Consider the following 25339-nt stretch of genomic DNA (forward strand, 5'->3'; position numbering starts at 1 on the left):
CATAGTTCAAAAGCATCAATTCTTTGGCGATCAGCTTTCTTTATGTTCCACCTCTCACATCCATACATGACTACTGGAAAAACCATAGCCTTGACTAGAAGGACCTTTGTTGGCAAAGTAATGGCTCTGCTTTTTAATATGCTGTCTAGGTTGTTCATAGGTTTTCTTCCAAGGAACAAGCATCTTTTAATTTCATGCCTGCAGTCACCATCTACAGTGATTTTGGAGCCCAAGAAAATAAAGTCTGTCACTGTTTCCATTGTTTCCCCATCTATTTGCCATGAAGTGGTGGGACCAAATGCCATGATCTTAGTTTTCTGACTGTTGAGTTTTAAGCCAACTTTTTCACTCTCCTCTTTCACTTTCATTAAGAACCTCTTGTTTCCTCTCACTTTCTGCCATAAGGGTGGTGTCATCTGCATATCTGAGGTTATTGAATTTCTCCTGGCGATCTTGATTCCACCTTGTGCTTCAGCCAGCCTGGCATTTTGCATGATGTACTCTGCATATAAGTTACTCTTTTAGCCTCCACCAAATGTTATCTGCCTTGCTCTGCTTTGTTTGACCTTTGCCAGTGAGAATTTTGTTTGAGCATGTATTACTAAAGTACTGCTGTGAGGGTAGTAGATTTGTGAGATCCTGAGTTTGTTGTTTATATCAGAGACTTTTAGTAAACTAAATCCTTAGTTGTTGTCTTAGCCAGTTCAGAATTTACTAAGTTCTTTGAGATAAATCATATAAGTGATTATTTATAATTCTATTCTGATACTGTAATTACTTAAAGAAATTACCATGAAAATCTGCTTCTGAAGTAGGTATTAATAGAGTGTCATATCTTGCTTATACTTTCACACTATACTTCAATCAGTTTTTTAAAATTGGCCAGTATAAGAAGAAAATAATCAGCCATATGGAAATAATAGCATTGTGTCATAGTGTCAACTTTCATGTTAGATTTGGGAAACTGAAATATAATTGTGAATAATAAAAACACACATACTATACAACAGGGTACGTGAGGATGTGCTTTTGACACAATGGAAACAATTGCTAATAAAATAAGGTGCTTTATTTGGAAGAGAGACTTTGTTATTGACAGTGGCTTTCCAATTTTGCCAACTATAAAAGCAACTGTGTTGGTGGATGAGATAGTCATGGAAAAAAGTGTATACAATCTTTATGCTTAGAACACATGTGTTGTCAAAGTTGCTTCTTCCAAAAGTGAAGCGTGACCCAGATTATTAAAGCTCTCATTCTAAGGAGTCAGTGGGTTATTTTTTTTCGCTTAGTTTATTACTTTCATTAGGCAATTTATGGAGTTTTTCATTCTGAATTTCATCTTAACCCCAAACACTGGTTCTATCTTTATTGATTCTGCCTTTATTTTTGTAAGATAAATATTTGTGATAAATCCGTGGGAAATTTACTGTGTGTACTCTTTTGTCCTTGTTGATGTTTGTTTGCGCGTCATGCTGTATTTCTCATGTGTTCTGTTTCCAGCCAAGTATAGCAGCAAAGCCTTTTAAGAGGACGTTTTTGTATTTCTTCCTTCCAGAGATTATAACACTGTGTTCTATTTATATGGAGGGTTCACTGTCGACTAATTGAAACAGATTGAAAACTCTATATTATAATCTATTGATAGCAGAATTAGAGAATAATATTTGCATGTTTTAAAACATCTTGGTATATGCTTATTAATATTATGCTTTTATATTTTTGCAGGAAGATTCTTTGGCAACAGATGATTTCCTTGTGGACTACTTTAATGAATTCCTAAGCCTTCCAGTGAGTGTATTATTATGTTCCATGGAATATATTATCAAAGCAAAATATTGTACACACTGGGTTATCTTGTGAGACAGATTTATCAGGAATAATATTTTTTAAAAAATACTAATTAAAGCATTTAGATTGTTGGAAATGCTCTCAAACGGTGTCAGCTTCAGGAATGAAACAGACAATCGAAAATGGCTCAGCAAGGTAGTCTTTACTTCTCCAGAAGGGTGCCTTACAGACAGAGGTCTGGGAGCAAGCACATCAGATGGGAAGTTTGCTGGGTTTTTAGCCCAAAGATGCAGGTTCCGTCCCCTGGCTCCTCATAGGTTGAGGACCACAGAGTTACAGTCTTTCCCAGCTGTTGCCTAAGTTTTTATTGGACAATTGGTAACTATTTTCCCCACCTTTTTAGTTTTTTGAACATGTCCAGGATAAGGCCTACTAAAATATCCTTATGAGGAAAGAGAATCAAAAGGTGGAAAGAACAAAGGTTTGGTAATTAGCCACCATTTTAGGAAATCTTATTCACAAGCCAGCTATATACCTTTCTGTTCAACTCTTCTAAATGCTTCTTTATTTCTTACAACTTCTTTGATAGAAAAGACCATATCTTTCTTACAAGATAAAGTTGTGTCTTTTATGGAGTTAATGATTTGGGTTTGAATCATATTTAGGAATTATTATTATTGAAGAAAGCTGGATCAGTTATATTACAATAAAAGTAAATAAAAGAAAAAAGGGAAGCTGGCATTTTTCTAACCATCAAAAGCATTCTGTACAAAATCTTGTACAGTTGTATTTGGGTATTATTTTAGTCTTTGAACAGAGGCAATGAGGAGATAATATAAATACATTTAAGAAACTAAATTTCTTGCCTCTGGGCAATTATTGGTATCCTCTTGGACGGATATTAAAGTGAAATTTATGTTTAAGGCAACTAGCATTTTTTATCAATAGTAGATAAGATGGGGGACACTGCTGGTGGTGTATCATAGGTAGATACTAGATAAGAGATTTTTGGTCTTAGCAGTGACAGAGTAAGTACTGAGGGGTTTAGGAAAAGTGAAATGGGGATGCATAAAAACACTGATACTGTTGTGTAGAAACAGAGTTCATCAGGAATGTCAGATGAAAGAAAGATAAAAGATTTGTATTATTTTAAATGGAAACTGTTTCATTCAAATACTATTAGGGAAAATCTGAAATATAAAAAGTCTCAGGTAATTTTAAAGGGTTGGGCCCTAAAACGAGCAATGTCTTAAAGCCTAACTACAGAAAATGTGTTTTGAAGGGAAAGTACTAGATGTATTTTTTTTTTGCCTAGATTAGTTTTTGTGCATATGTATGTACTATGCTCACATGTTTATTTGTTTTTTTTTTTTCCTTTTTTTCAAAAAGAATTTGTGTCTTCTCCTCCATGGGGCATGCTGGGTCTCTGAAACCATCATGGGGGTCAGGTTGAGACACTAAGCCATGCTCTCCCTTTCCAGCAACAGGCTTGAGCCATGTTACAGGACACTCTGACAGCTTCCTCTGTGGTCTGACTCTTCACCTTTCATCGTCCAATTGTGTGTTATAAAATACCCAGCAGAGCCACAAAATTATTGTCAGAATTTTATTCTTCTGGATTATGCAGTCTTTCCTCTAGGCTCTGCATTCTCCATTCTTCTTCCAAAAAAACAAAAAAATACATTTTAGTGAAGTTTTAGAAACAAAAGTCTTTCTGTTGGGTCTGATTTCAGTTTCTCAAAATATACATTTCATTGTCTCGAGATTTATGATTATATAGACTTTTACTTGGCCTAGAAAATACACCCCCCCGCCACCTAATTTTCTTCATTATTAAAAAAAGATCTATCTTAAATTATAGAAGAAATATAACAATAGTATAGGAGATTAGCTTCAAATGTAAGAAGAGTTCAGCCCATATGCTGCCATCCAGTTAGAAGAGACATAACCTTTTCGTATACATTTGTTTCAAGGCTTTAGTTGAAATTGACTTAGTGTGGTTTCTTTTTTTAAAAAAATTTTATTTTTGCTTTATTTTACTTTACAATACTGTATTGATTTTGCCATACATTGACATGAATCCACCACGGGTGTATACAAGCTCCCAATCCTGAATCCCCCTCCCACCTCCCAGCCCCATATCATCTCTCTGGATCCATCCCCATGCACCAGCCCCAAGCATCCTGTATCCTGTATCGAACATAGACTGGCACTTCGTTTCTTACATGATAGTATACATGTTTCAAAGCCATTCTCCCAAATCATCCCACCTTCTCCCTCTCCCTCAGAGTCGAAAAGTCCGTTCTATACATTTGTGTCTCTTTTGCTGTCTTGCATAAAGGGTCATCATTACCATCTTTCTAAATTCCGTATATATGTGTCAGTATACTGTATTGGTGTTTTTCTTTCTGGCTTACTTCACTCTGTATAATCGGCTCCAGTTTCATCCATCTCATTAGAACTGATTCAAATGTATTCTTTTTAATGGCTGAGTAATACTCCATTGTATATATGGACCACAGCTTTCTTATCCATTCATCTGCTGATGGACATCTAGGTTGTTTCCATGTCCTGGCTATTGTAAACAGTGCTGTGATGAACACTGGGGTACACGTGTCTCTTTCAATTCTGGTGTCCTTGGTGTGTATGCCCAGCAGTGGGATCGCTGGGTCGTAAGGCAGCTCTATTTGCAGTTTTTTAAGGAATCTCCACACTGTTCTGAACTCTATGAAATGTTTTTCATCCTTCAGGCAGTTTGACCCCTTCTTGTGTCCCATGCAGCCCACCTGGGCCACTTACCCTTCTTTTCTGTCTCTCCAAATCCTCTGCTTTTATATTATATTCACTGTCTCTCTCTCTCTCTCCATCTATCTCATCCCTTTGCATTTACATTTGGTACTATACAGTCTACATATTAACTACTCATGCTTCATGCCTAAGATGGGAGAAGGGGAAATATCACAGGTTTTCAAAAAGCATTTGGGGGCAGGGAGGAGAAGGAATAATGGATTCCCAGACCAAGTTACTGGCAAGATTCTAGAACAGATTAGTAATGTTTGGTTTATGAGCACTTAACTAAGAATTAGAAGCCAGCATGGGCTTACTGAGAATTAGTGAGCCAAACTAATCTCACGCTCTCTGTCTTTTTTATTTTCACCCCTCTTTCTTTTGGATAGTTATGAATCTGTACTTTAGGGAACTGTAAATTTAATGTATTATGATTTCAGTGAGTGACAATAATGATAATAAATTGAGCCATCTTACTTCCTGCTCAAAACTTTGTCTAGTGGCTCCTCGTTACACTAAGAATTAAATACAAAATCCTGTATAATCTGGCTCTTGCCATCTCTTGGGCTTTATTTCCTATGCCTCTTTTGCTTGTTAATCCTTTTCCAGCCTAGCTGGAAAACTTGGCCTTTTATGTTTCTCAAACGTGAGTATGTTAACTGTACTGAGGGCCTCTCAGCCTGGAGGGCTCTCCCCCGAGATATTTGTATCACTTTCTCTCTGATTTAAATCACTCCGTCCAGAAAGCCTTCCCTCCCAACCCTGTCTAAACAATACATGCTCCACTTAGGCTGCTGTGTTTGTCATCATCTGTGAAATTCATTCTCAGATATTTCGCTGATCATAGCTAGCAGGCGTTGACTCTTAATAGTCCGACTTGGAAGTCCAAACTCCTTAATATGGACTCTTTGCAATTTGGCCCCAATGTAACCTGTCTAGCTTTAGCTTCATCCTTATGTCATCCTGTGCGCTCTTTCCTCCTGTCCCTAGCCGCCCTCGCCCACCTTGGCCGCATGCATTGTCCCTGTGCTCATCTCCCAGTATAATGGCTGGAAGAGCAGAGAAACAGGACTGTGTGACCTCAGCTTCTGCACTCATTGCCCATGTGATCTCAGGTGTATTCCTTAATTACTGAGTTCCTCAATACCTTTCTCTAAAGAAACAGTAGAACTGTCTTGCAAGACTGTTACAAAATGAGGTAACATGTGTTACGTACCTGGCACAGATTTACTGCTTCTCTCTCCTTTTCCTTCACTAACCAGCCCATCTCATCTTCCATTCCTGTGACACGAGGGACAGTCACGCTTTACTTGGTTTGATGGATTATTGTCATTCTAGAGAATAATCTGTTCCACACAAACCTGTCATTGGCTTTGACTTTTAAAAATTATTATTTATCAGAGACTTGGATGAAACATTGCAAGTGAACTGGTGTTTTTCCAGCTTACTCAGCTGGTGAGTGACAGGGTCCACCCAGGTCCACATGGCTCAAAAAGTTGTCCTACTGCACTGTAGTGACCATAGAAATGGCAGGAGAGGAGTAGACTGACAGTTTGGATAACAGAGTTTAGTCTCGTTTTGGTCATGGTAGTCTGGAATATCGGAGAAGGCAATGGCACCCCACTCCAGTACTCTTGCCTGAAAAACCCCATGGACAGAGGAGCTTGGTAGGCTGCAGTCCATGGGGTCTCGAAGAGTCGGACACGACTGAGTGTCTTCACTTTCACTTTTCACTTTCATGCACTGGAGAAGGAAATGGCAACGCACTCCAGTGTTCTTGCCTGGAGAATCCCAGGGACGGGGGAACCTGGTGGGCTGCCGTCTATGACGTTGCACAGAGTCGGACACGACTGAAGCGACTTAGCAGCAGCAGCAGCAGTCTGGAATATAGCCTAAGATAAGTAAAGCTAATGTGTTTTTAGGGTGCATTAATAGAAATATAGTTAAGATCAAGAACAATATTAGTCTGGAGCCTAGAAGGCACTCATTAATGTTTGTGTGTGTGTTTTGCATTGGATTGAATTGTCAGACCACATGTGGAATATTGTGTTGTATTCTTGGTGCCATATGTTGAGTTGCTCCACTAAACCAGACTCAGGAAGACTTGGTTAATGAATGCTATGGAAACTACGTCAAATGAGTGAGGGGTGAAACATGAGTGAGTATTGGACCTGGTTTGGGAATGAGTAGAAGTGTTGTAATGAAGCAGCTTTTTCTAAATATTTGAAGATGTGATTGAGGAAGAATGGTTAAGAGTTTCTTGAGGAAGAAGGGTTAAGAGGTTCCGTGCAGCTCGAGGGCAGAACCAGGGCCAGCATTTATGAGGAAATTGATTTTCACTCACTAGAAGAAAGATGTTTAAAGATGGTTTTCTAACCATAGAATGGGCTGGCTAGTGAAGGACTAAACTCTCTGTGATTAAGATATTCAGGTATAGGTAATCATTTGGGGAAATATTTTATAGGGGATATACGTATTGGGTGGGAGAATAGACTTTTTCAGGTAAAGAAAATTTGATTAATTTCTTCTACTCTGTTTTTTGTTTTGTTTTTTTCTTAATCCTAGAAATTACACTGTTAATTTTCTGGGGCCAGGATAGATCCCTTTCTTCTGTATCTCCCAAAACTTCTTGAGGACAATTTTTTTTTTAAATTTTTACACCTTCCGCATAAGATCCTTAAACTAAATAAACCTTCTAACCTTCTTCTGCCTCTCCTCCTCTACCACCTCCACCCTCAAAAAAAAAAAAACAAAAAAAAACCAAAAACACACCACACAACCCAAAACAGAAACCTAGCAGTCTCAGCCTGACAGTATAGATACATCTAACAACATTCTCGATCTAAAAGAGCTCTTAGGTCATCTAGATTTCTGAGACCTTCTCCACATCTGTGGTGAAATGCCCATGGCCCCATAAGTGGATTGTGGCACAAATGGGCCTTGGAATGAGGCTCTCTGTCTCCTACACCGTCTCTTTCCATTACACCATTACACCCTTGGGACACATTGTAAGATCCAGAAATTGATGGCTGGTAGCCTGCCTCCATGTTATTTTTTGATGAGGGGAATCCAGGACAGTTGCTGCTATTATAAATGAGTGTGGCACTTTCCAAATCCTAGCTTTCATAACTTCATTCTGTTTGTTCTGGTGCCAGGATCACATTCAGATATTGTTTTCATTTAGTGTCTGGGAAGGTTTTTGTTTTTTTTTTTCTGTCAACTCTTTATGGACAAGTGTTTGCTTATTAAATTTTCTTCTATGCTATAGTGTGAAAATACTCTTTTTCCCCCTTTTTGGTTTTATTTTGTGTGTTTTATGCTCAGTGACTGTTGTGGGATTGAGTAGATGAGCCCACATACAGATTTAGGTTGGGCCTCTGTGGGTGGTTGAGAATGTTTGTGACATTTATGGTTTGCAGAAGCTGAAGGGGTGGCCTGTTCTATACCCTCCTTGCAAGGATAGGTATGTCATGTGTTTGCCAGACCATGCTTAGCTATGTGCCTTTGGAATTTTACCATAACTTCTTTTTTTGGAATGATTCTCCACACTTCTTTAAAATCTGTAAGCTATTATAATTTCTTGCAGCTTTATGAAGGAACTATATGTTAGATGGTTGAGTAAAAGGACAGAAAGAAAGAGACAATGGATTTGGGAAATGAGTGTGATGAAGGAGAGAAGAATAACTTGGGTCTTCCTCTACCAAAATTCAAATACTCAGAGACTGATTTTTCAAGGTGTTGATGGAGCCCTAGATAGTACTGCTTAGTTCAGCATTTGTTCCAATGGATGTTTTGATAAGCCTTGTAGCTCAAACATAAAGCACTCAAATTACATAATGCAACTCATTTTATTAACTAAGAACATTTTCTATGCATTTTATGTGGCACATGATTCGTTCCCTCCCACTGGTGAATATGTCCAGTAAATAGTTTATGGTTAAACATCTAAAATGACAATAAAACTTAGATTAAAAGTTGTTATTGGTAACTGACTTGTTACATTCAAGCAGTCAGATGTTTCTCATTCACTGACTAAGATGCATGTTTTAAATATAGCTTTGGAGCTCAATTAGTAGAGACAGAGTTGGAGCAGAGATGAACATGTATTAAATTAACCTAGTCATTAGTTTTTAATTTAAATACTGTTCAGCTAAATAATTTGGCACCCGGTAAGTTTCAGTGGTGCTTGGCTGGCAGTTTAAGCACATCACTAATTATTCACAGGTTTTTTTTTTTTCCCCCTCCTCTTTTTAAAGAAATGTGGAACCAGCAATTTATTGTGGTAAAAATATTTTCATGCACTTGCTTTTTCTGTGAAAATATTTTTCGCACATGGATGACTGGTACTACAAAGTTAGCTTTCACCACCTTCAGGTCAATTCGTTTTAGAACATTTGGAAAATGATACTCTTGAAATAAGAAAATTAAGTAAGGAAAAGAGCAGTCCGTAACAGCTTGCAGAGGATTGAGTTTGAGGCTCAAACTGAAGATTTTTTCCTGTCATATGATTAAAAGCTGAGTGTTCTTTAAATCAGCCTGCTCAGCTTTCTGGGAGAAAGTCTTCCTCCATCATTCATTTCTGTCCCTCCCACTTTGCATGTCTTTTATTGTCACATGCTAAACGAACTTGAGGAATTTTGTAGATAAGCTTAGAAATGGTAACAACAGAGGACATGATATGTGAGAAAGAGTCCTTTTGAGCAAACAGGACTTTGGGGAATACAGCCCAGGGTTCTTTCTCCTACGTGTAGATGCTCGATGGCCAGCCCCTCCATGTATGTGAGCACACATGGAAGTCAGCGTGAAGCAGCAAACAGCACGTGGGCTTTGAAGTTTGCTTAACCTGGATTCTGTCTCGCCCTACACCCCGCCCGCCCCACCCCCCAGCTAAAACCTCTCCAGTGGCTCCCCATCATTCTAAAGCAATGGTTCTCACACTTGAGCATGCATCAGAATCATCTGTGAGCTGGTTAAACACAGAATACTGGGAACCACCCCCAGAATTTCTGATTATGAAGTGAGAACCCTAGAATCTGCATTCCTAACAGATTCCTAGGTGATGCTGATGCTGCTGGTCCAGGGGCACGCTCCAGGAATCACCGATTTGAGAGACGATGTAGAGTTATGGCATAAATAGAAGGTTCTTGGTGATCTTGTCCTCTGCCTTTGTCTCCAGGTTTCCGTCCTGTTATTCTCCCCTTGGGTATTCTGCTTCAGCAGCGGCAAACTGCTTGCAGGTCCTCACAGGTGCCCTGTTGTCTGGCACTCCTCGCCTATTGTTTGTGCAAATATCTTGATACACTCACTGTTTCTCTTGCTGAGTTCCCTCCTCTCCCTTGTCTGCCCGATACGAATGCCTGTTTATTCTTCCAGACTCAGCTTTCTTTATGTGGTGCTGCTGTGCTTACTCGATCAGTTGTGTCCAGTTTCTTTGCGACCCCAGGGACTGTGGCCCACCAGGCTCCTCTGTCCATGGGGTTCTCCAGGCAAAAGCACTGGAGTGGGTTGTCATGTCCTCCTCCAAGAGGTCTTCCCAACCCAGGTCTCCCTCACTGCAGGAAAATTCTTTCTTGTCTGAGCCACCGGGGAAGGACAGAGGGTGTAGGAGGCCACACTGAGCTGTGGGCAGTCCAGCCCACTGTCCTTTCGGGGCCAGGCTTGGGCTCTTCTCTGAGGCGGTCTCTGATAACCAAAGCATCAGGCTGCCTCTCCTCAAGGACTCTGGGGGTCTCAGGAGGGTCAACTTCCTTAATTTCCTAAAGATTCTTGACAAATCCCCCTGTGCCATCAGTCCACTTAATAAATACTTCTGTTGTAGTAGACTTACACAGGCGTTATCACTCAAAATGAATTATTTGTGCTCTGCAGAGTGAGCGAGGGTGATTTAAAGAGTGAGAGTGACTTTGTCTGTGTAGCCATTTACAAACACACATAGACCAGTCTGTGAACATCCTAGAGGGGTCTGGGATGGAGGAGGAGACTCTACCATTCCCTCAGTGACGCTGACCTTCCTGCCTAGCTGTCATCTCATGCTGAGGGTGATCCTAGTGTCACACATACATACTTTTGTATAACGTGAGCTTTAAACACTAGCCCACTACTTTATCTGGTCCCTAACTGAAGAATTAATGACACATTTTAATGTCAGAGGAAAAATTCACAATGATGACCTTCTTGAAAGTTCGGCTCAGTTCAGTTGCTCAGTCATGTCCAACTCTTTGCGACCCCATGGACTACAGCACGCCAGGCCTCCCTGTCCATCACCAACTCCTGGAGCTTACTCAAACTCATGTCCACTGAGTCGATGATGCCATCCAACCATCTCATCCTCTGTCATCCCCTTCTCCTCCCGCCTTCAATCTTTCCCAGCATCAGGGTCTTTTCAAATGAGTCAGTTCTTTGCATCATGTAGCCAAAGTACTGGAGTTTCAGCTTCAGCATCAGTCCTTCTAATGAATATTCAGGACTGATCTCCTTTAGGATGGACTGGTTGGATCTCCTTGCAGTCCAAGGGACTTTCAAGAGTCTTCTCCAATACCACAGTTCAAAAGCATTAAATCTTCAGCGCTCAGCTTTCTTCACCATGCAACTCTCACATCCATACATGACTACAGGAAAAACCATAGCCTTGACTAGATGGACCTTTGTTGGCAAAGTAATGTCTCTGCTTTTTAATATACTGTCTCAGTTCAGTTCGGTTCAGTTGCTCAGTCGTGTCCGACTATTTGTGACCCCATGAATCACAGCACACCAAGCCTCCCTGTCCATCACCAACTACCGGGGTTTACTCAGACTCGCATTCATCGAGTCAGTGATGCCATCCAGCCATGTCGTCCTTGGTAGTCCCCTTCTCCTCCTGCCCCCAACCCCTCCCAGCATCAGAGTCTTTTCCAATGAGTCAACTCTTCGCATGAGGTGGCCAAAGTACTGGAGCTTCAGCTTTAGCATCATTCCTTCCAAAGAAATCCCAGGGCTGATCTCCTTCAGAATGGACTGGTTGGATCTCCTTGCAGTCCAAGGGACTCTCAAGAGTCTTCTCCAACACATTTCAAAAGCATCAATTCTTCAGCACTCAGCCTTCTTCACAGTCCAACTCTCACATCCATACGTGACCACAGGAAAAACCATAGCCTTGACTAGACGGATCTTAGTCGGCAAAGTAATATCTCTGCTTTTGAATATGCTATCCAGGTTGGTCATAACCTTTCTTCCAAGGAGTAAGTGTCTTTTAATTTCATGGCTGCAGTCACCATCTGCAGTGATTTTAGAGCCCCCCCCAAAATAAAATCTGCCACTATACCTGCTGTTTCCCCATCTATTTCCCATGAAGTGATGGGACCGGATGCCATGATCTTTGTTTTCTGAATGTTGAGCTTTAAGCCAACTTTTTCACTCTCCTCTTTCACTTTCATCAAGAGGCCTTTTAGTTCCTCTTCACTTTCTGCCATAAGAGTGGTGTCATCTGCATATCTGAGGTTATTGAGATTTCTCCCAGCAATCTTGATTCCAGCTTGTGCTTCATCCAGCCCAGCGTTTCTCATAATGTCCTCTGCATATAAGTTAAATAAGGGTGACAATATACAGCATGGAAGTACTCCTTTCCTTATTTGGAACCAGTCTGTTAATCCGTGTCCAGTGCTAACTTGAAAGTTAGGACAACACTACACTTTATGACAGTTTTCAAGGAATTCAAGGGCTAGTTTTAATTAAATATGATTTCACATTATGGACTGACTGTAGGACCCCTCTCTCTTGTCTCACATTTCAGTTGAGATGTGAGCTCTTTGATTTTCAAAATTGGGCTTGTTTCTCAGGTGAAGGTCTTAAAAATTGGGTGCCTGATGTGGGGTCTGAACCCTCTGCTCCTCATGGGGCTGCTCTGGATTTTGAGTTACAGGGGTGACTGCTCCAGGGGTGGGGTTGATGGTGAGTTTGTGTCCCAGCTTCTCCTGTTTGATGTGGTTTTCATCTTGTTTGCCCAATATATAGTCACACTCAGCCAGCTTTTAGGCTTTTGTGTGTGTGTGTGTGTGTGTGTGTGTTTTTACGCTTCTTTACAAGGAAATTTTTCTATATGTAGCTGTGGATTCAGTGTGTCCATCAGAGGAGGCATCTTCAGGATCTTCCTAAGATGCCGTCTGGCTGTAGGATGAGTTTTCATTAAAAATATGTCTGTGTATATACACACAGGCTTCCCTGGTGGCTCAGCTGGTAAAGAATCCGCCTGCAATGCAGGAGATCCCAGTTCGATTTCTGGGTCAGGAAGTTTCCTTGGAGAAGGGACAGGCTACCCACTCCAGTATGCTTGGGCTTCCCTGGTGGCTCAGGTGGTTAAGAATCCACCTGCAGTGCAGTAAGCCTGGGTTCTATCCCTGGGTTGGGAAGATCTCCTGGAGAAGGGCATGGCAACCCACTCCAATATTCTTCTCTGGAGAATCCCCGTGGACAGAGGAGCTGGCAGGCTACAGTCCATGGGGTTGCAAAGGGTTGGACACGACTGAGTGACTAAGCACAGCACAGCACATATAGATACACATATGTATTGTTGTTGTTAAGTCACTCAGTCATGTCTGACTCTTTCATGACCCCATGGGTAGTAGCCTGCCAGGCTCTTCTGTCCATGGGATTTCCCAGGCAAGAATACTGGAGTGAGTTGCCATTTTCTTCTCCAGGGAATCTTCCTGACCCAGGGATTGAACCTGCATCTCATGCACTACAGGCAGATTCTTTAGCTCTAAGCCACCAGGAAAGTTACTCATATATATATATATATATATACACACACACACACACATACATACAAACACAGAATAGATATTTATATATATACATATACACATATATTTGTAACTCCAATTTTATAACATCCTGCTATTTATTAAATTTTAACTAATAGCGTATCTAGCAATCTCCTAGTAAAACTTGGAAGAATTCACGCTCTCCTCAGTACACTTACTACATGAGTATGCAGTTCATTGAAGGTGTCCTAAAATAAGTTAATATTCTAAAAAAGGGACCTGATTCTAGATTTGGAGGGCAAAATGAGAAAAGAAACAGACAGTCCGCCATATGCTTGCTATGGAGTGATTTACCCAAAGTCACAGAGCTACTTATTGGCAAGCTGGTATTAAAACTCAAGACTCCTGACTGTAACTGACTGACTTTAAGTAAAAGTTGGCAGCATTTAGTAATTACAGAGAAAAGCTCAGAAATGTTGTCTTTCACTCTCTCTCTCTTTTTGTCACAGTGAATGGAATGGTGTTGAAATAGTCTTAAATGAAGAACACATTGTATTTAATTTTCTCCTTTTGGGCGAGGGAGACCTAGCTTTCATGGCTCCTGGGGATGAAAGAGACGACAGGAGTGTTATATCTTCTCTGATTCATTCTTCCCTAGTAATCCACCCCCTTCTAAGAGAATAACATTGCTTCACAGAGACCAGGGTGTATTTCTTTCTAGTTCCAAAGAAGCACAGAGATAAGTTGTTGTTCAGTTGTTCAGTCGTGTCTGACTCTATGCGACCCCATGGACTGCAGCATGCCAGGCTTCCCTGTCCTTCACCATCTCCTGGAGTTTGCTGAAACTCATGTCCATTGAGTCGATGATGTCAGCCAACCATCTTGTCCTCTGTTGCCCCTTCTCCTCCTACCCTCAATCTTTTCTAGAGATAAGCGGTGTATGCAAAGGAACTTTCTGCCATAATATATCCTGACACTTATGGCATAAGTACATTTGGAAGGAAGGGTTCAGTGGGTTCCCTTACCTATAGTCAAAAGATTTCCAAGCTCCTAAGAGGAAAGACTTAACTATTAAGAATACAGAACTTTGTGTAAGTATATATGCATACCTGTAAGTATCAAGTTGTCTTGGAGCAGTGAGTTTCCAGTTTTTAAGACATTTCTACAAATTTATTTTGCAGACCTTTTCAGAGGCAGTTAGATTTAATGTGGTCTATGGAGTTTTTGAAGTAGTTAACAATGCTCCACAACTTCTGGAAAAGCAGTTGAAAAAAATTCTACTAAACCAGCGACCTCGAAATCCTATCTATGATGTTGTAAGGAAAGGAAAGAGTGATGTTAAACCTGTTCAAGTGAACGCCCCTCACGAAGATGAGACCATTAATGTCAACTACAATGTCATGGTAAGAAAGTATATTTGAGTTACATCTTACTGGATAAATAAAGCATTAAATGAAATTATCATCAGATTCCTTGGGCGTCCCTTTCTAAAGTGTAACTGTATTTATTAAATTTTATTGTACTTATATACAAAGTATTTGTCAGTAACTGTATCATCTTATTCATATGAAATGACCAGTTTAGCAGTTTCTTGATATTTGATTATCAGTATGAGAAGGTTCATGTAATTTACTTTGAATATTTATAAAGTACAGTTAATTTTGGGTAGTATAAATAAATATATATATATCCTTTATAGTTTAGATGCATTCTAGAAAGTATGAGTATATAGACATATCTTGGATATATTGCAGGTTGGCTCCAGACCACTACAATAAAGTGAATATTGTGATAAAGCAAGTCACACGATTATTTTGGTTTCCCAGTGCTATAAAAATTATGTTTACACTACACTGTAGCCTATTAAGTGTACCATAACATTGTGTCTTAGGAAACAGTGTACATACCTTAATTAAAAAATACTTCATTGCTAAAAAATACTAACCATCATCTGAGCTTTCAACAAGTCTTTGTAGTAACATCAAAAATAACTGATCACAGATCACCATGACAGATGTAATAATAATGAAAAACTTCGAAAGATCATAGTTTACCCAAATGTGACACATAGACATGAAGTGAGCAAATACTGTGGAAAAAATGGTGCAGATAGACTTGCTTGCCACTGGGATGCCCCTAACCTTTAGTTGGTAAAGAACAGAGTATCTGTGAGGCACAATAAAGCAAAGCACAATGAAATAAGTTATGCCTGTACGGTGAATTTATTTCATGTGAGTTCTGTCGAGCAGTTGGGAATTGAGATTTCTATTTTTTGATCATTGTATTAGTTTCCGGTGTACAGCATAGTGATTTGCTATTTTTACACATTGTGAAATGAGAACCGCAGTAAGTCTACTTACCGTCGGTCACTATTACAAAGTTTTCACGTGTTATTGAGTATGTTCCCTATGCTGTGCATTGCATCCCTGAGACTTGTTTTATAACTCGAAGATTGCACCGCTTAATTCCCTTCACCTGTCTTGCCCATTCCCCCCTCCCCTCTGCAGCCACTGGTTTGTTCTCTATGATTCCATTTCTGTAGTGTTAGTTTGTTGTTTTTTAGATTCCACATATAAGTGAAATCATATCACATCTGTCTTTCTCTGTTTAAATTTCACTTGGCATAATATACCCTTTAGGTCCATCCGTGATTGTTGCAAATGGCAAGATTTCATTCTTATTTGTGGCTGAGTAATGCCTCATCTTCTCTATCCATTCATCCATCAATGGATATTTAGGTTGCTTTCCTATCTCAGTTACTGTGAATAATGATACAGTGAACTTGGCATACCTATATCTTTTTTAATTTGAGTTTTTCTTTTCTTCAGATAAATACCCAGAGGTGGAATTTCTGGATCATATAGTAGTTCTAGTTATAATTTTTGAGGAAACTCCATGCTATTTTTCATAGTTGTTTGTACCAATTTACATTACCACCAACAGAGCACAAGAGTTCTCTTTTCTCCATATCCTCACCAATACTTTGTTGTTTTTTTGAAAATAGCCATTCTGACAGGTGTGAGATGGATATCTCATTGTGGTTTTGATTTGCATTTCCCTTACAATTAGTGATCTTAAGCATCTTTTCATGTGCCTGTTGGCCATCTATATGTCTTATCTGGAAAAATGTGTGTTAAGTTCCTTAACCAATTTTTAAAATTGGATTTTTTTTTTTTGCTGTTAAGTTGTGTGAGTTCTTCATATATTTTCGATATTAATCCCTTATCAGATGTATCATTTGCAAATGGCTTCTTTGGTTCAGGAAGTTGCCTTTTTGTTTTGTTGATGGTTTCTTTTGCTGTACAAGACTTTTTAGTTTGATGTAGTCCCGTTTGCTTCCCTGTTGCCCTTGTCTGAGGAGACAGATCCAACGTAAAAATGTTGCTAAGATCAGTTTCAGAGAGCATATTGCCTATGTTTTCTTTTAGGAGCTTTATGGATTCAGGTCTTACATTTAAGTCTTTACTCCATTTGAGTTTATTTTCATATATGCTGTAGGAAAGTGGTCTAGTTTTATTCTTTTGCATATGGCTGTCCAGTTTTTTAAGCACCATTTATTGAAGAGACTGTCTTTCCCCCATCGTATAGCCTTGTCTCTTTTGTCATAGATTAATTGACCACAGAACTCTGGATTTATTTCTGGGCTCCTTATTCTGTTCTGTTGATCTATATGTCTGTGTTTTATTTTGACAATGACAATGATAGGAAGAGTTGACATTGAAGAATCAAAAAGCAATCTCGTTATGAATGCTTGGCCGCCACAAACCAGTTATCCCTGTGGTAACTTTTCTGAGACCTCCTGCTTAAAATCCTGAAGGTCAGAAGAATCATGAGGTCCTGCTTTCATGGTCTGTATTTGTATTAAAAATCAAGATCAAGTGAGCTTTACACTTCTGCTCCATGGGAGGTTTCTGTCCTCCCTGAGCTTGCCTTAGGACACCCGTGTTACAGTTTGACAGGTGTACCACCCCAGTCAAACTCCCTATGTGCCTGGAGAGGGTCACACCCAGCCAGCATGTGGCCGGGTGCTACGTGCCAGAAGTGAGAGCCCCTCAGGGCTTGCAGTAGCATCCTGCTTTAATTAATATAGGTTTATAGTATGGTTTGAAATCAGGGAACATAATACCTCCTGCTTTGTTGTTCTTTCTAAAGATTGCTTTGGATATTTGGGGTCTTTTGTGGTTTTATATAAATTCTGTGTGTGTTGTGTGTGTGTGTCTGTGCTCAGTCACACAGTAATGTCTGGCTCTTTGCGACCCCATGGTCTGTAGCTAGTCTCCTCTGTCCGTGGAGTTTCTCAGGCAAGCGTACTGGAGCTGGTTGCCATTTCCTACTCCAGGGGATCTTCCCTCCCCAGGGATCAAACTTACATCTCCTGCACTGGCATACAAATTATAGGATTATTCTAGTTCTGAGGAAAATGCCATGAGTGTTTTGCTAGGGATTGTATTGAGTCTTTAGAATAATTTGTAGAATGTTCATTTTAACAATAATAATTCTTCCCAGCCACAAGCATGGTGTATCTTTCTATTTATTTGTTTATCTTTAATTTCTTTCATCAATATCTTATAGTTTTCAGGCTACAGGTCTTTTACCTCCTTAGTTAAATTTACATGTATACCTGTGGTGGATTCATGTGATGTATGGCAAAACCAATACAATATTGTAAAGTAAGTAGCCTCCAATTAAAATAAATTTAAATTAAAAAAATTTACTCTTGTGTATTTTATTCTTTTTGATGCAGTCATAAATGTGATTGTTTTCTTAATTTTTCTTTCTGGTGGTTCATTATTAGAGTATAGAAATGCAACATATCTCTGTATATTAATTTTATATCATGCAACTTTACCAAATTCATTTGTTTTAATAATTTTTGGTAGTCTTTGTACTCAGTCATGTCTGACTGTTTGTGACCCCATGGACTGCAGCTTACCAGGCTTTTCTATCCATGGAACTTTCCAGGCAAGAATACTGGAATGGGTTGCCATTTCCTGCTCCAGGTTTGTTAGTCTTTAGGGTTTTCTATATATAGTGTCATGTCATCTGCAAATAGTGACTGTTTTACTTCTTTTTTTCCAGTTTGAATGTCTTTTTTTTTTTTTTTCTTGTCTGATTGCTGTGGCTAAGTGTTTGAACATCATATTGAATAAAAGTGGTTAAAAGAGTGGATATCCTTCTCTTGTTCCTGATCTTAGAGGAAAATTTTTCAGTTTTTCACCACCAACTATGATGTTAGCTGTGGGTTTGTCACCTGGCCTTTATTATGTTAACATATGTTCCCTCTCTGTCCACTCTGCTGAGAATTTTTTTAACCATAGATGGATGTTGAATTTTGTCAAATGCCTTTTCTGTATCTATTGAGATGATCGTATGATTTTTGTTAATTTTTTAATATGGTATATCACACTGATTTGTCAATATTGAATCATCCTTGCATCTCTGGAATAAATCCCACTTGATCTGATTTATTATTCTCTTAATGTGCTGTTGAATTCAGCCGTTATGTTTTTGTTTGTTTGTTTATTTCTGGCTGCACTGGGTCTTTGTGGCTGCATGCGGCGTTCTCTGTTTGCTATGGAGCAGGGCTACTCTGCGTTGAGATGTGTGGACCTCTCACATGGTGGTTTCTCTTGTTGCAGGGCACAGGCTCTAGGCACGCAGGCTTCGGGAGCTGTTAATGTGTGAGCTCAGTAGTTGTGGCATGTGGGCCCTAGAGTGCAGGCTCCGCAGGTGTCGGGCACAGGCTTAGTTGCTCTGCGAAAGGTGGAATCCTCTCAGACCAGGGATCAAACTTAGGTCCACTGCATTGGAAGGTGGATTTCTATCCATTGTATCACCATGGAAGTCCCAGCCATTATGTTTTACTGGATCTGTTTGCATCTTTTGTTATCAGGTATATTGGTCTGTAATTATCTATCTTTCTTTCTTTTTGGTTTTGGTATCAGGGTAATGCTGGCCTTGTAGGGTGAGTTTGGAAGTGTTCCTCTTCAATTTTCTGAAACAGTTTGAGAAGGATAGGTGTTAACTGTTTTTTAAATGTTTGGTAGAATTCCCGTGTGAAGGCTTCTGATCTTGCACTTTTGTTTTTTGGGAGTTTTTTTTTTTTTTTTTTTTTTAAATCACTGTGATTGATTTTCTGTTTCTTCATGACTGAGTCTTAGAAGATTTTTTGTTTTTAGGGATTTATCCATCTCTTCTAGATTGTTCAGTTGTTGACAAATAATTGTTCATATTAGTCTCTTATGATTCTATTTCTGTGATATTGGTTGTAGCTTCTCTTTTCTGGTTTTATTTAATTGGAACCTCTTATTTATTGATGAGTTTGAATAAAGGTTTATCAGTTCGATCTTTTCAAAGAACTGGCTCTTCATTACTCGTTTTTTTAGTCTCTATTTCATATATTTCTGCTTTGATATTTATTATTTTCTTCCTTGCCCTAACTTCGGGCTTCATTTTTCTACTGTGGTGCATAGCAGGTGAGATTGGAGTGCTCCCTCTGTGAGGGAAGCCACTGAGCTTTCCTCCTCTGCAATTGCTCACCTGTGAGTGTGCTGTATTGTGTTACTTTTCACCTGTCGTGCTGGCTCACAGATGACACTGTTGTTGGAACTGCTCTTAGCGCCCTGCCCCCAACTTACCTGTTGGTTTGCCAGCAATTGGCCCTGGTGTTTCTCCTGCATTTTCACCAGGCCACCTGTGTGAATCCACCAAAGTCAGGTCCTAGGATTGCAGCAGTCGTGTACCTGGACCCTCTGTGGTAGCTAGCTATGGAGGCAGCTCAGATTCTGACCTGGCCCAGTCTCTGTGTGTACATGCCCACAAAGCCCACAGCTGCTGAAACTAGACCCGTCTGAGCTGTGTGAGTGCTCATCCATTCGGACATTCCGCAAGAACTGAGTTCACAACACTGACAGTGAGGGTGTATTGTGAATCTGCAGCTCCTGTAGCCATGAGGAGAGATTTCAGCTCTCCTGTTGTAGTTGCATGGCCCCTGGGGCTCAGCTGTGGTTTCAGCCCCACCTCTGCACATGTTCCTACAAAGGCTGCCCCAGAGCACATCTGCCCTGCTGAGCTAGGCAGGGGCAGAGGTGATGATGGGCAGGGCATGCGAGCCTGCTCTGGGAGGTACCCCTCCTAGTATCCATGGAGACGGGTGCCTGGGGAAGGGGACTGAAATGGCTGTCCCCCTCCTTTGGGTCACTCAGCAGTGGTTGTCCTGCTTCTTTGGGGGCCCAGGCTTCTTCCATGAACATTCCCAGTTGTGGAGCTCCTTACTCCCATCCTTGCAGGCTGTCTCTTCACAGCCAACAACTGTCTCCTCCTTGTGTCCACTCTCCAAACCCCACGTTCCAGCACACAGCCCCTCTCCACATCAACAGGCAACAACTCAGGCTGGAGCATGCAGGGCTGCAGAGTGGAACATCCGTGTAGGTCTTAATCTGTCCTACCTGTCACAGACCAGTTGCTGTGCTTTCCTCCAAGCTCCTGAAGCTCCCCTTCTGTCCCAGCTGATCTGCCCAATGGTGAGGGGGCTTCCCTGAGTGCAGGAACCTCTTCTGTCCTTCAGCTCCCCACCAGGGGTGCAGGTACCATTCCGTTTCTCTTTTTCTTTTTTTCTTCCTTAAGTCCTACCCAGTTGTGTGAAGATTTTTCCTGTCCTTTTAGGTGTCCAAGGTCCTCTGGTAGTGTACAGCAGGCACTCTGTGAGAATTGCTCCATTTGTAGATGTATTCTTGATGTACTTGTGGGGAGAGGTGAACTCCACATCCTTCTATTCTGCCATCTTGACTCCATCCCCATCTCAATTATGTTCTGTGGAAACCTTGTTGGTTTTCATGCCTCTGTGGCCTCCGACAGAATCGTGAACTTCTGGCACTTGTTCACTTGCTAAGTCATGTCTGATTCTTTGCAACCCCATGGTCTAGAGCATGCCAGGCTTCCCTGTTCTTCACTATCTCCCAGAGTTTGCTCAGACTCATGTCCATTGAGTCGATGATGCCACCCAACCATCTCATCCTCCATTGGGAGCTCAGGGCCTTAGCCACTAGACCACCAGGGAAGTCCCCTGTGTGTGATTATTTTTAACCTGTTTTATAACTGTGAAAATACTGAGACTGATGAATTTTTTGGGTCATTTTTCCTCTTTCAGTAAGTTACTTAAGTTTTCTGGATTCAGTTTGGTAGTTGGTACCATGTAGATAATAGCTGATATAGGTTTGCTGAGAGAATTAATGAAGTGTACCAGCAGACAAAGTGGCTTCAAACTTGAGACTCGGGGTTCTTTCTCTTGTCCAAATAGAAGGTAGAGGCAGGCTCCCTATAAGAGCTAGAGGTAACATTGCTCTAGTGATTAGACCATCATTGTCCTAACAGGTGATTTTCTGTGATATTTTCTTTTTCACTTGTCTTCTAACAGTGTCTCAATCGTGAACAAGGTATTCACTGGGTCAAAAAAGAAAGACTTCCAACATTTCTGGAAAGTGATTGTTACTTTGAATACAGGTATTGTAATCTCATTAATATACATATATTTTAAATGATTTTTTCACCAAAAATTATTTTTCTTTACTTTCTTAATAAAATTGTGTACCTTTAACCCCACTGGAGTTTGTATTTTGGTTACTATGTAGTATAACATACAGCATTGGTAAAAATTGCTTAACATTTCCAAAGAGATTTCATAGAAACAGTACCTAATAAATGTACTTTAATTCTGCTTCTTTAATCATTATATTTAATTTTTTTTCTACTTCTGTAAAGATATTTATGTACAGGGTGATAAAAAATGAATATGAATGTCATAAAAAAGACAGAATGTTCTAGTACAGGGCCAAGTTTTCTTTTATGCTCCCTGACTTTTAAAGTTTAAGTTCCTAAACAGTCTGAAATTTTACTAAAATTTGACCATTTCTTAGAACAGCCATTTTCTAAAATACAATAAAACAGAATAATTATTAATTAATTAGTGATCCTATGAATAAGCCATTAATTTTAGCAGCTCCTAAGAGAATCATCCTGCAAAGCTAGGAGGGAAGATTGATTTGAATACATAAAATAAAATTTTAGTTTTTATTCTGAATTCTACCATATTTGAAATTTATTTCAATTTGTATGATTTCTGAAATACAGGTTAGCCAAATTGATTTCACAAGTAAGATGGAGTGAATCAGGCATGAATATCATATTAGGTACAGAGTTTTCACCCTGGGTCCCGAAAAAACCACCCAGTCCACCACCTCCTCCTGTTGAAGAAGATGATGTTATAATTATGAAAAAGTTCTACATTTCTCTGGGCGAGGTAAAAGTTTGAGTGTTTCTTTGTGACTTGGCACTTTGGTGAAACTTGTCTTTTTAGAGACATGATGTTCATTTGAATAAGAAAATGTTTTCAAATACTTCGAAAGTAGATTTAACAGAAATTCTTTTGGATTTATGCTGACTTATTTGCCCTACACTCTTTCACCTGAAATGTAATTAGAATTATTATTGTCATGTGTACAAAGGAAAATGGAAAATTGAAGAGCTTGCCCACTGTCACATGGGAAGTAAGGCTTTCATTGTTCATTCCAATTTTTTATTATTTAGAATCTATAATATTTGTACAAAGCAATGATAAATTGGATCTTCTCCTCCCTATTGTCAAGATTATTCTTTAGTAATTAAATGCATTACTGTTTAACTGTCACCAGGTATAAATTTGCCCTCCACAATTGGAGATTGTTGGGTAGTGTAAGTACGTATGAAGAAATCTAACCCAGAATCAGATGTCCTTTTGGAGAACCATAGTATGCTGCTGCTGCTGCTGCTAAGTCGCTGCAGTCGTGTCCGACTCTGTGTGACCCCATAGATGGCAGCCCACCAGGCTCCCCCATCCCTGGGATTCTCCAGGCAAGAACACTGGAGTGGGTTGCCCTTTCCTTCTCCAGTGCATGAAAGTGAAAAGTGAAAGTGAGGTTGCTTAGTCGTGTCCGGCTCTTTGCGACCCCATGGACTGCGGCCCACCAGGCTCCTCCGTCCATGGGATTTTCCAGGCAAGAGTGCTGGAGTGGGGTGCCATTGCCTTCTCCATAGATAGTGAAAATTATTGTTAGATCTTTGGCTTTATCAGGGAGGGAACCTTTTCCTTCTACACTTGTAGGTTCTTTGACTGGTCTAATTAAAAAATACTGATATAAGACAGTTATAGGCAAAAAAAAAAAAAAGGTAATTTAGTTATGTACAGGAGCCCTTTAAGAATATGAGACCCAAAACAAGTTGGGCAGTTGAGCTCTCCTGAGCTTGGGAATGGGATAGGAGCCTGGGGCTTCAGAGGGGAATAGGGTAAGTCACAGGACTGTAAGAAGACTAGATGTTTGCTAATTAGATGTTTGCCTGCCATAGAGGTAGGTAGTCATTCACAGAAAAGTTATCTCTGGTACTGGCTCTCTCTGAGCCTGGCCCTGTAACTAAATTCTTTTAGGTAGTTAAAGGAGAGGTAAATGTTTTTCTTGAGTCTGCTGGGTCGAGGTCTCCTTTGGCTCACAATAATCCAGGTCATGGCATATTTTGGGGTCACTATCCTGCTTCTCTTTACCTTCTAATTATCAAATCTTCTCTCTGGGAACAGGTTTCCAATATACAATTCTTTGCAAAACCAGGAACTGCAAGTATGTTACCCATGTGTTGCTATTGTCCTAGTTTCCATTCATGACAGATATTGCTAATCAATCATGGCAATTTTCCTGCTGAGCTAAGACTTGGCTCTAAATTCTTTTCAACACAGCCCCCTAGGCAGGCACTTCCAATTGATCAAAGATGTCATTCAAGAGGAAAACATCTCTGTTGGAATGGATATCCTTACCCTATCTTTTTGAACATTTTTTTTCATGTGTAAGATCCTATATAATTTTGTGGTTTGACAGTTCTATCAGCAATATTTGGCAAAAATGTTAAAAAAAAATGCGTGCCAGTCCCATTATTTCCTCTGAATAATGCTCAGGGATATACTAAAGTCACATTTTTCTTTTCTCTTATATTTATTTTTCAGTATTTATTTTTTCTCTTAACATATGTGTTCTAATAATGTTAGGGATGTCAAAAACGTACTAATGGTAGAGGTCCATAAACATGCAAAGGAAAGAATCAATCTAGGAGAATGAGTTCTGATTCCTTAAATGTGAATTGAATCAAATATAAGAAAATAAAAATCCAAGCTACTTTACTTTTACTATTTTCTGTGATGGAAAACTCATTTTTTGTCAACTTGAGTAATACTTGAATTATATATTTCTTTTTAATAGCCTTTGAACTTGAGTGTTCAATTTTTGGGGCCGTTAAATCATTAAACCATGCTGCTGCTGCTGCTGCTAAGTCGCTTCAATTGTGTCTGACTCTGTGCCACCCCATAGACAGCAGCCCACTAGGCTCCTCTGTCTCTGGGATTCTCCAGGCAAGAACACTGGAGTGGGTTGCCATTTCCTTCTCCAGTGCATGAAAGCAAAAAGCGAAAGTGAAGTCGCTCAGTCATGCCCAACTCTTAGGGACCCCATGGACTGCAGCCCACCAGGCTCCTCCGTCCATGGGATTTTCCAGGCAAGAGTACTGGAGTGGGGTGCCATTGCCTTCTCCGAACCATGGCTATAGATAGGTATTAATCCTTATGATAATTAGTAATATTTCTTTGTCTTCAGTTATACCATCTAAACACAAACAATTAACCCATCTTTTAAGAATATAAAGTAGAGTAGTTAACTGTTTTTATATCTGGCTAACTACTTCTTTCTCCTCTATCTTCCGCTCTCTTACCTTTTTGTGTAGTTAATTTAATGACTCTTGTATGTTGGTCTTAATTCCTTGATAGTTCCTTAATTATTTTGGTCTCCTCTCAGTGCTTAGGATAGAACTTGGAACAGAGTAGTCATTTAATAAGTATTTTGAATGAATATAATTAGTAGTAAATGATTTGGTTTTAGAGAAAGAAAAAGAGGAAACAAAAGGAAATTAGATTCAAAGCTACTATCTACCTTACTTCTAAAAGGGACAGTACC

General features: G+C 39.8%; 1 protein-coding gene and 1 long non-coding RNA gene across 7 annotated transcripts in view; one reads left to right on the forward strand and one right to left on the reverse strand.

The window, feature by feature from the left end:
- Positions 1-25339, forward strand: part of RGS22 (regulator of G protein signaling 22) — a 136844-nt gene that overhangs the window by 16609 nt on the left and 94896 nt on the right. For 3 of the 5 annotated variants that reach the window (XM_040260987.1, XM_040260990.1, XM_040260989.1), the window contains exons 3-6: positions 1726-1788; positions 14495-14716; positions 21730-21815; positions 22443-22611. In XM_040260987.1, coding sequence (XP_040116921.1) covers positions 1726-1788; positions 14495-14716; positions 21730-21815; positions 22443-22611 — 540 coding nt within the window. The remainder of the gene's footprint in view (positions 1-1725; positions 1789-14494; positions 14717-21729; positions 21816-22442; positions 22612-25339) is intronic. The other 2 variants (XM_040260991.1, XM_040260992.1) reach the window with 2 other exon arrangements.
- Positions 795-17322, reverse strand: LOC120878434. Of its 2 annotated transcripts, none has more exons than XR_005724543.1 (3): positions 17011-17322; positions 11347-11349; positions 795-806 (listed from the first exon to the last, which is right to left on the reverse strand). It is a non-coding gene; the product is annotated as an uncharacterized LOC120878434 (long non-coding RNA). The 2 variants fall into 2 exon arrangements; XR_005724544.1 differs by lacking the exon at positions 11347-11349 and adding an exon at positions 12986-12988.

Source organism: Oryx dammah, unplaced genomic scaffold, assembly GCF_014754425.2.
Source record: "Oryx dammah isolate SB20612 unplaced genomic scaffold, SCBI_Odam_1.1 HiC_scaffold_19, whole genome shotgun sequence".
NCBI lineage: Eukaryota > Metazoa > Chordata > Mammalia > Artiodactyla > Bovidae > Oryx > Oryx dammah.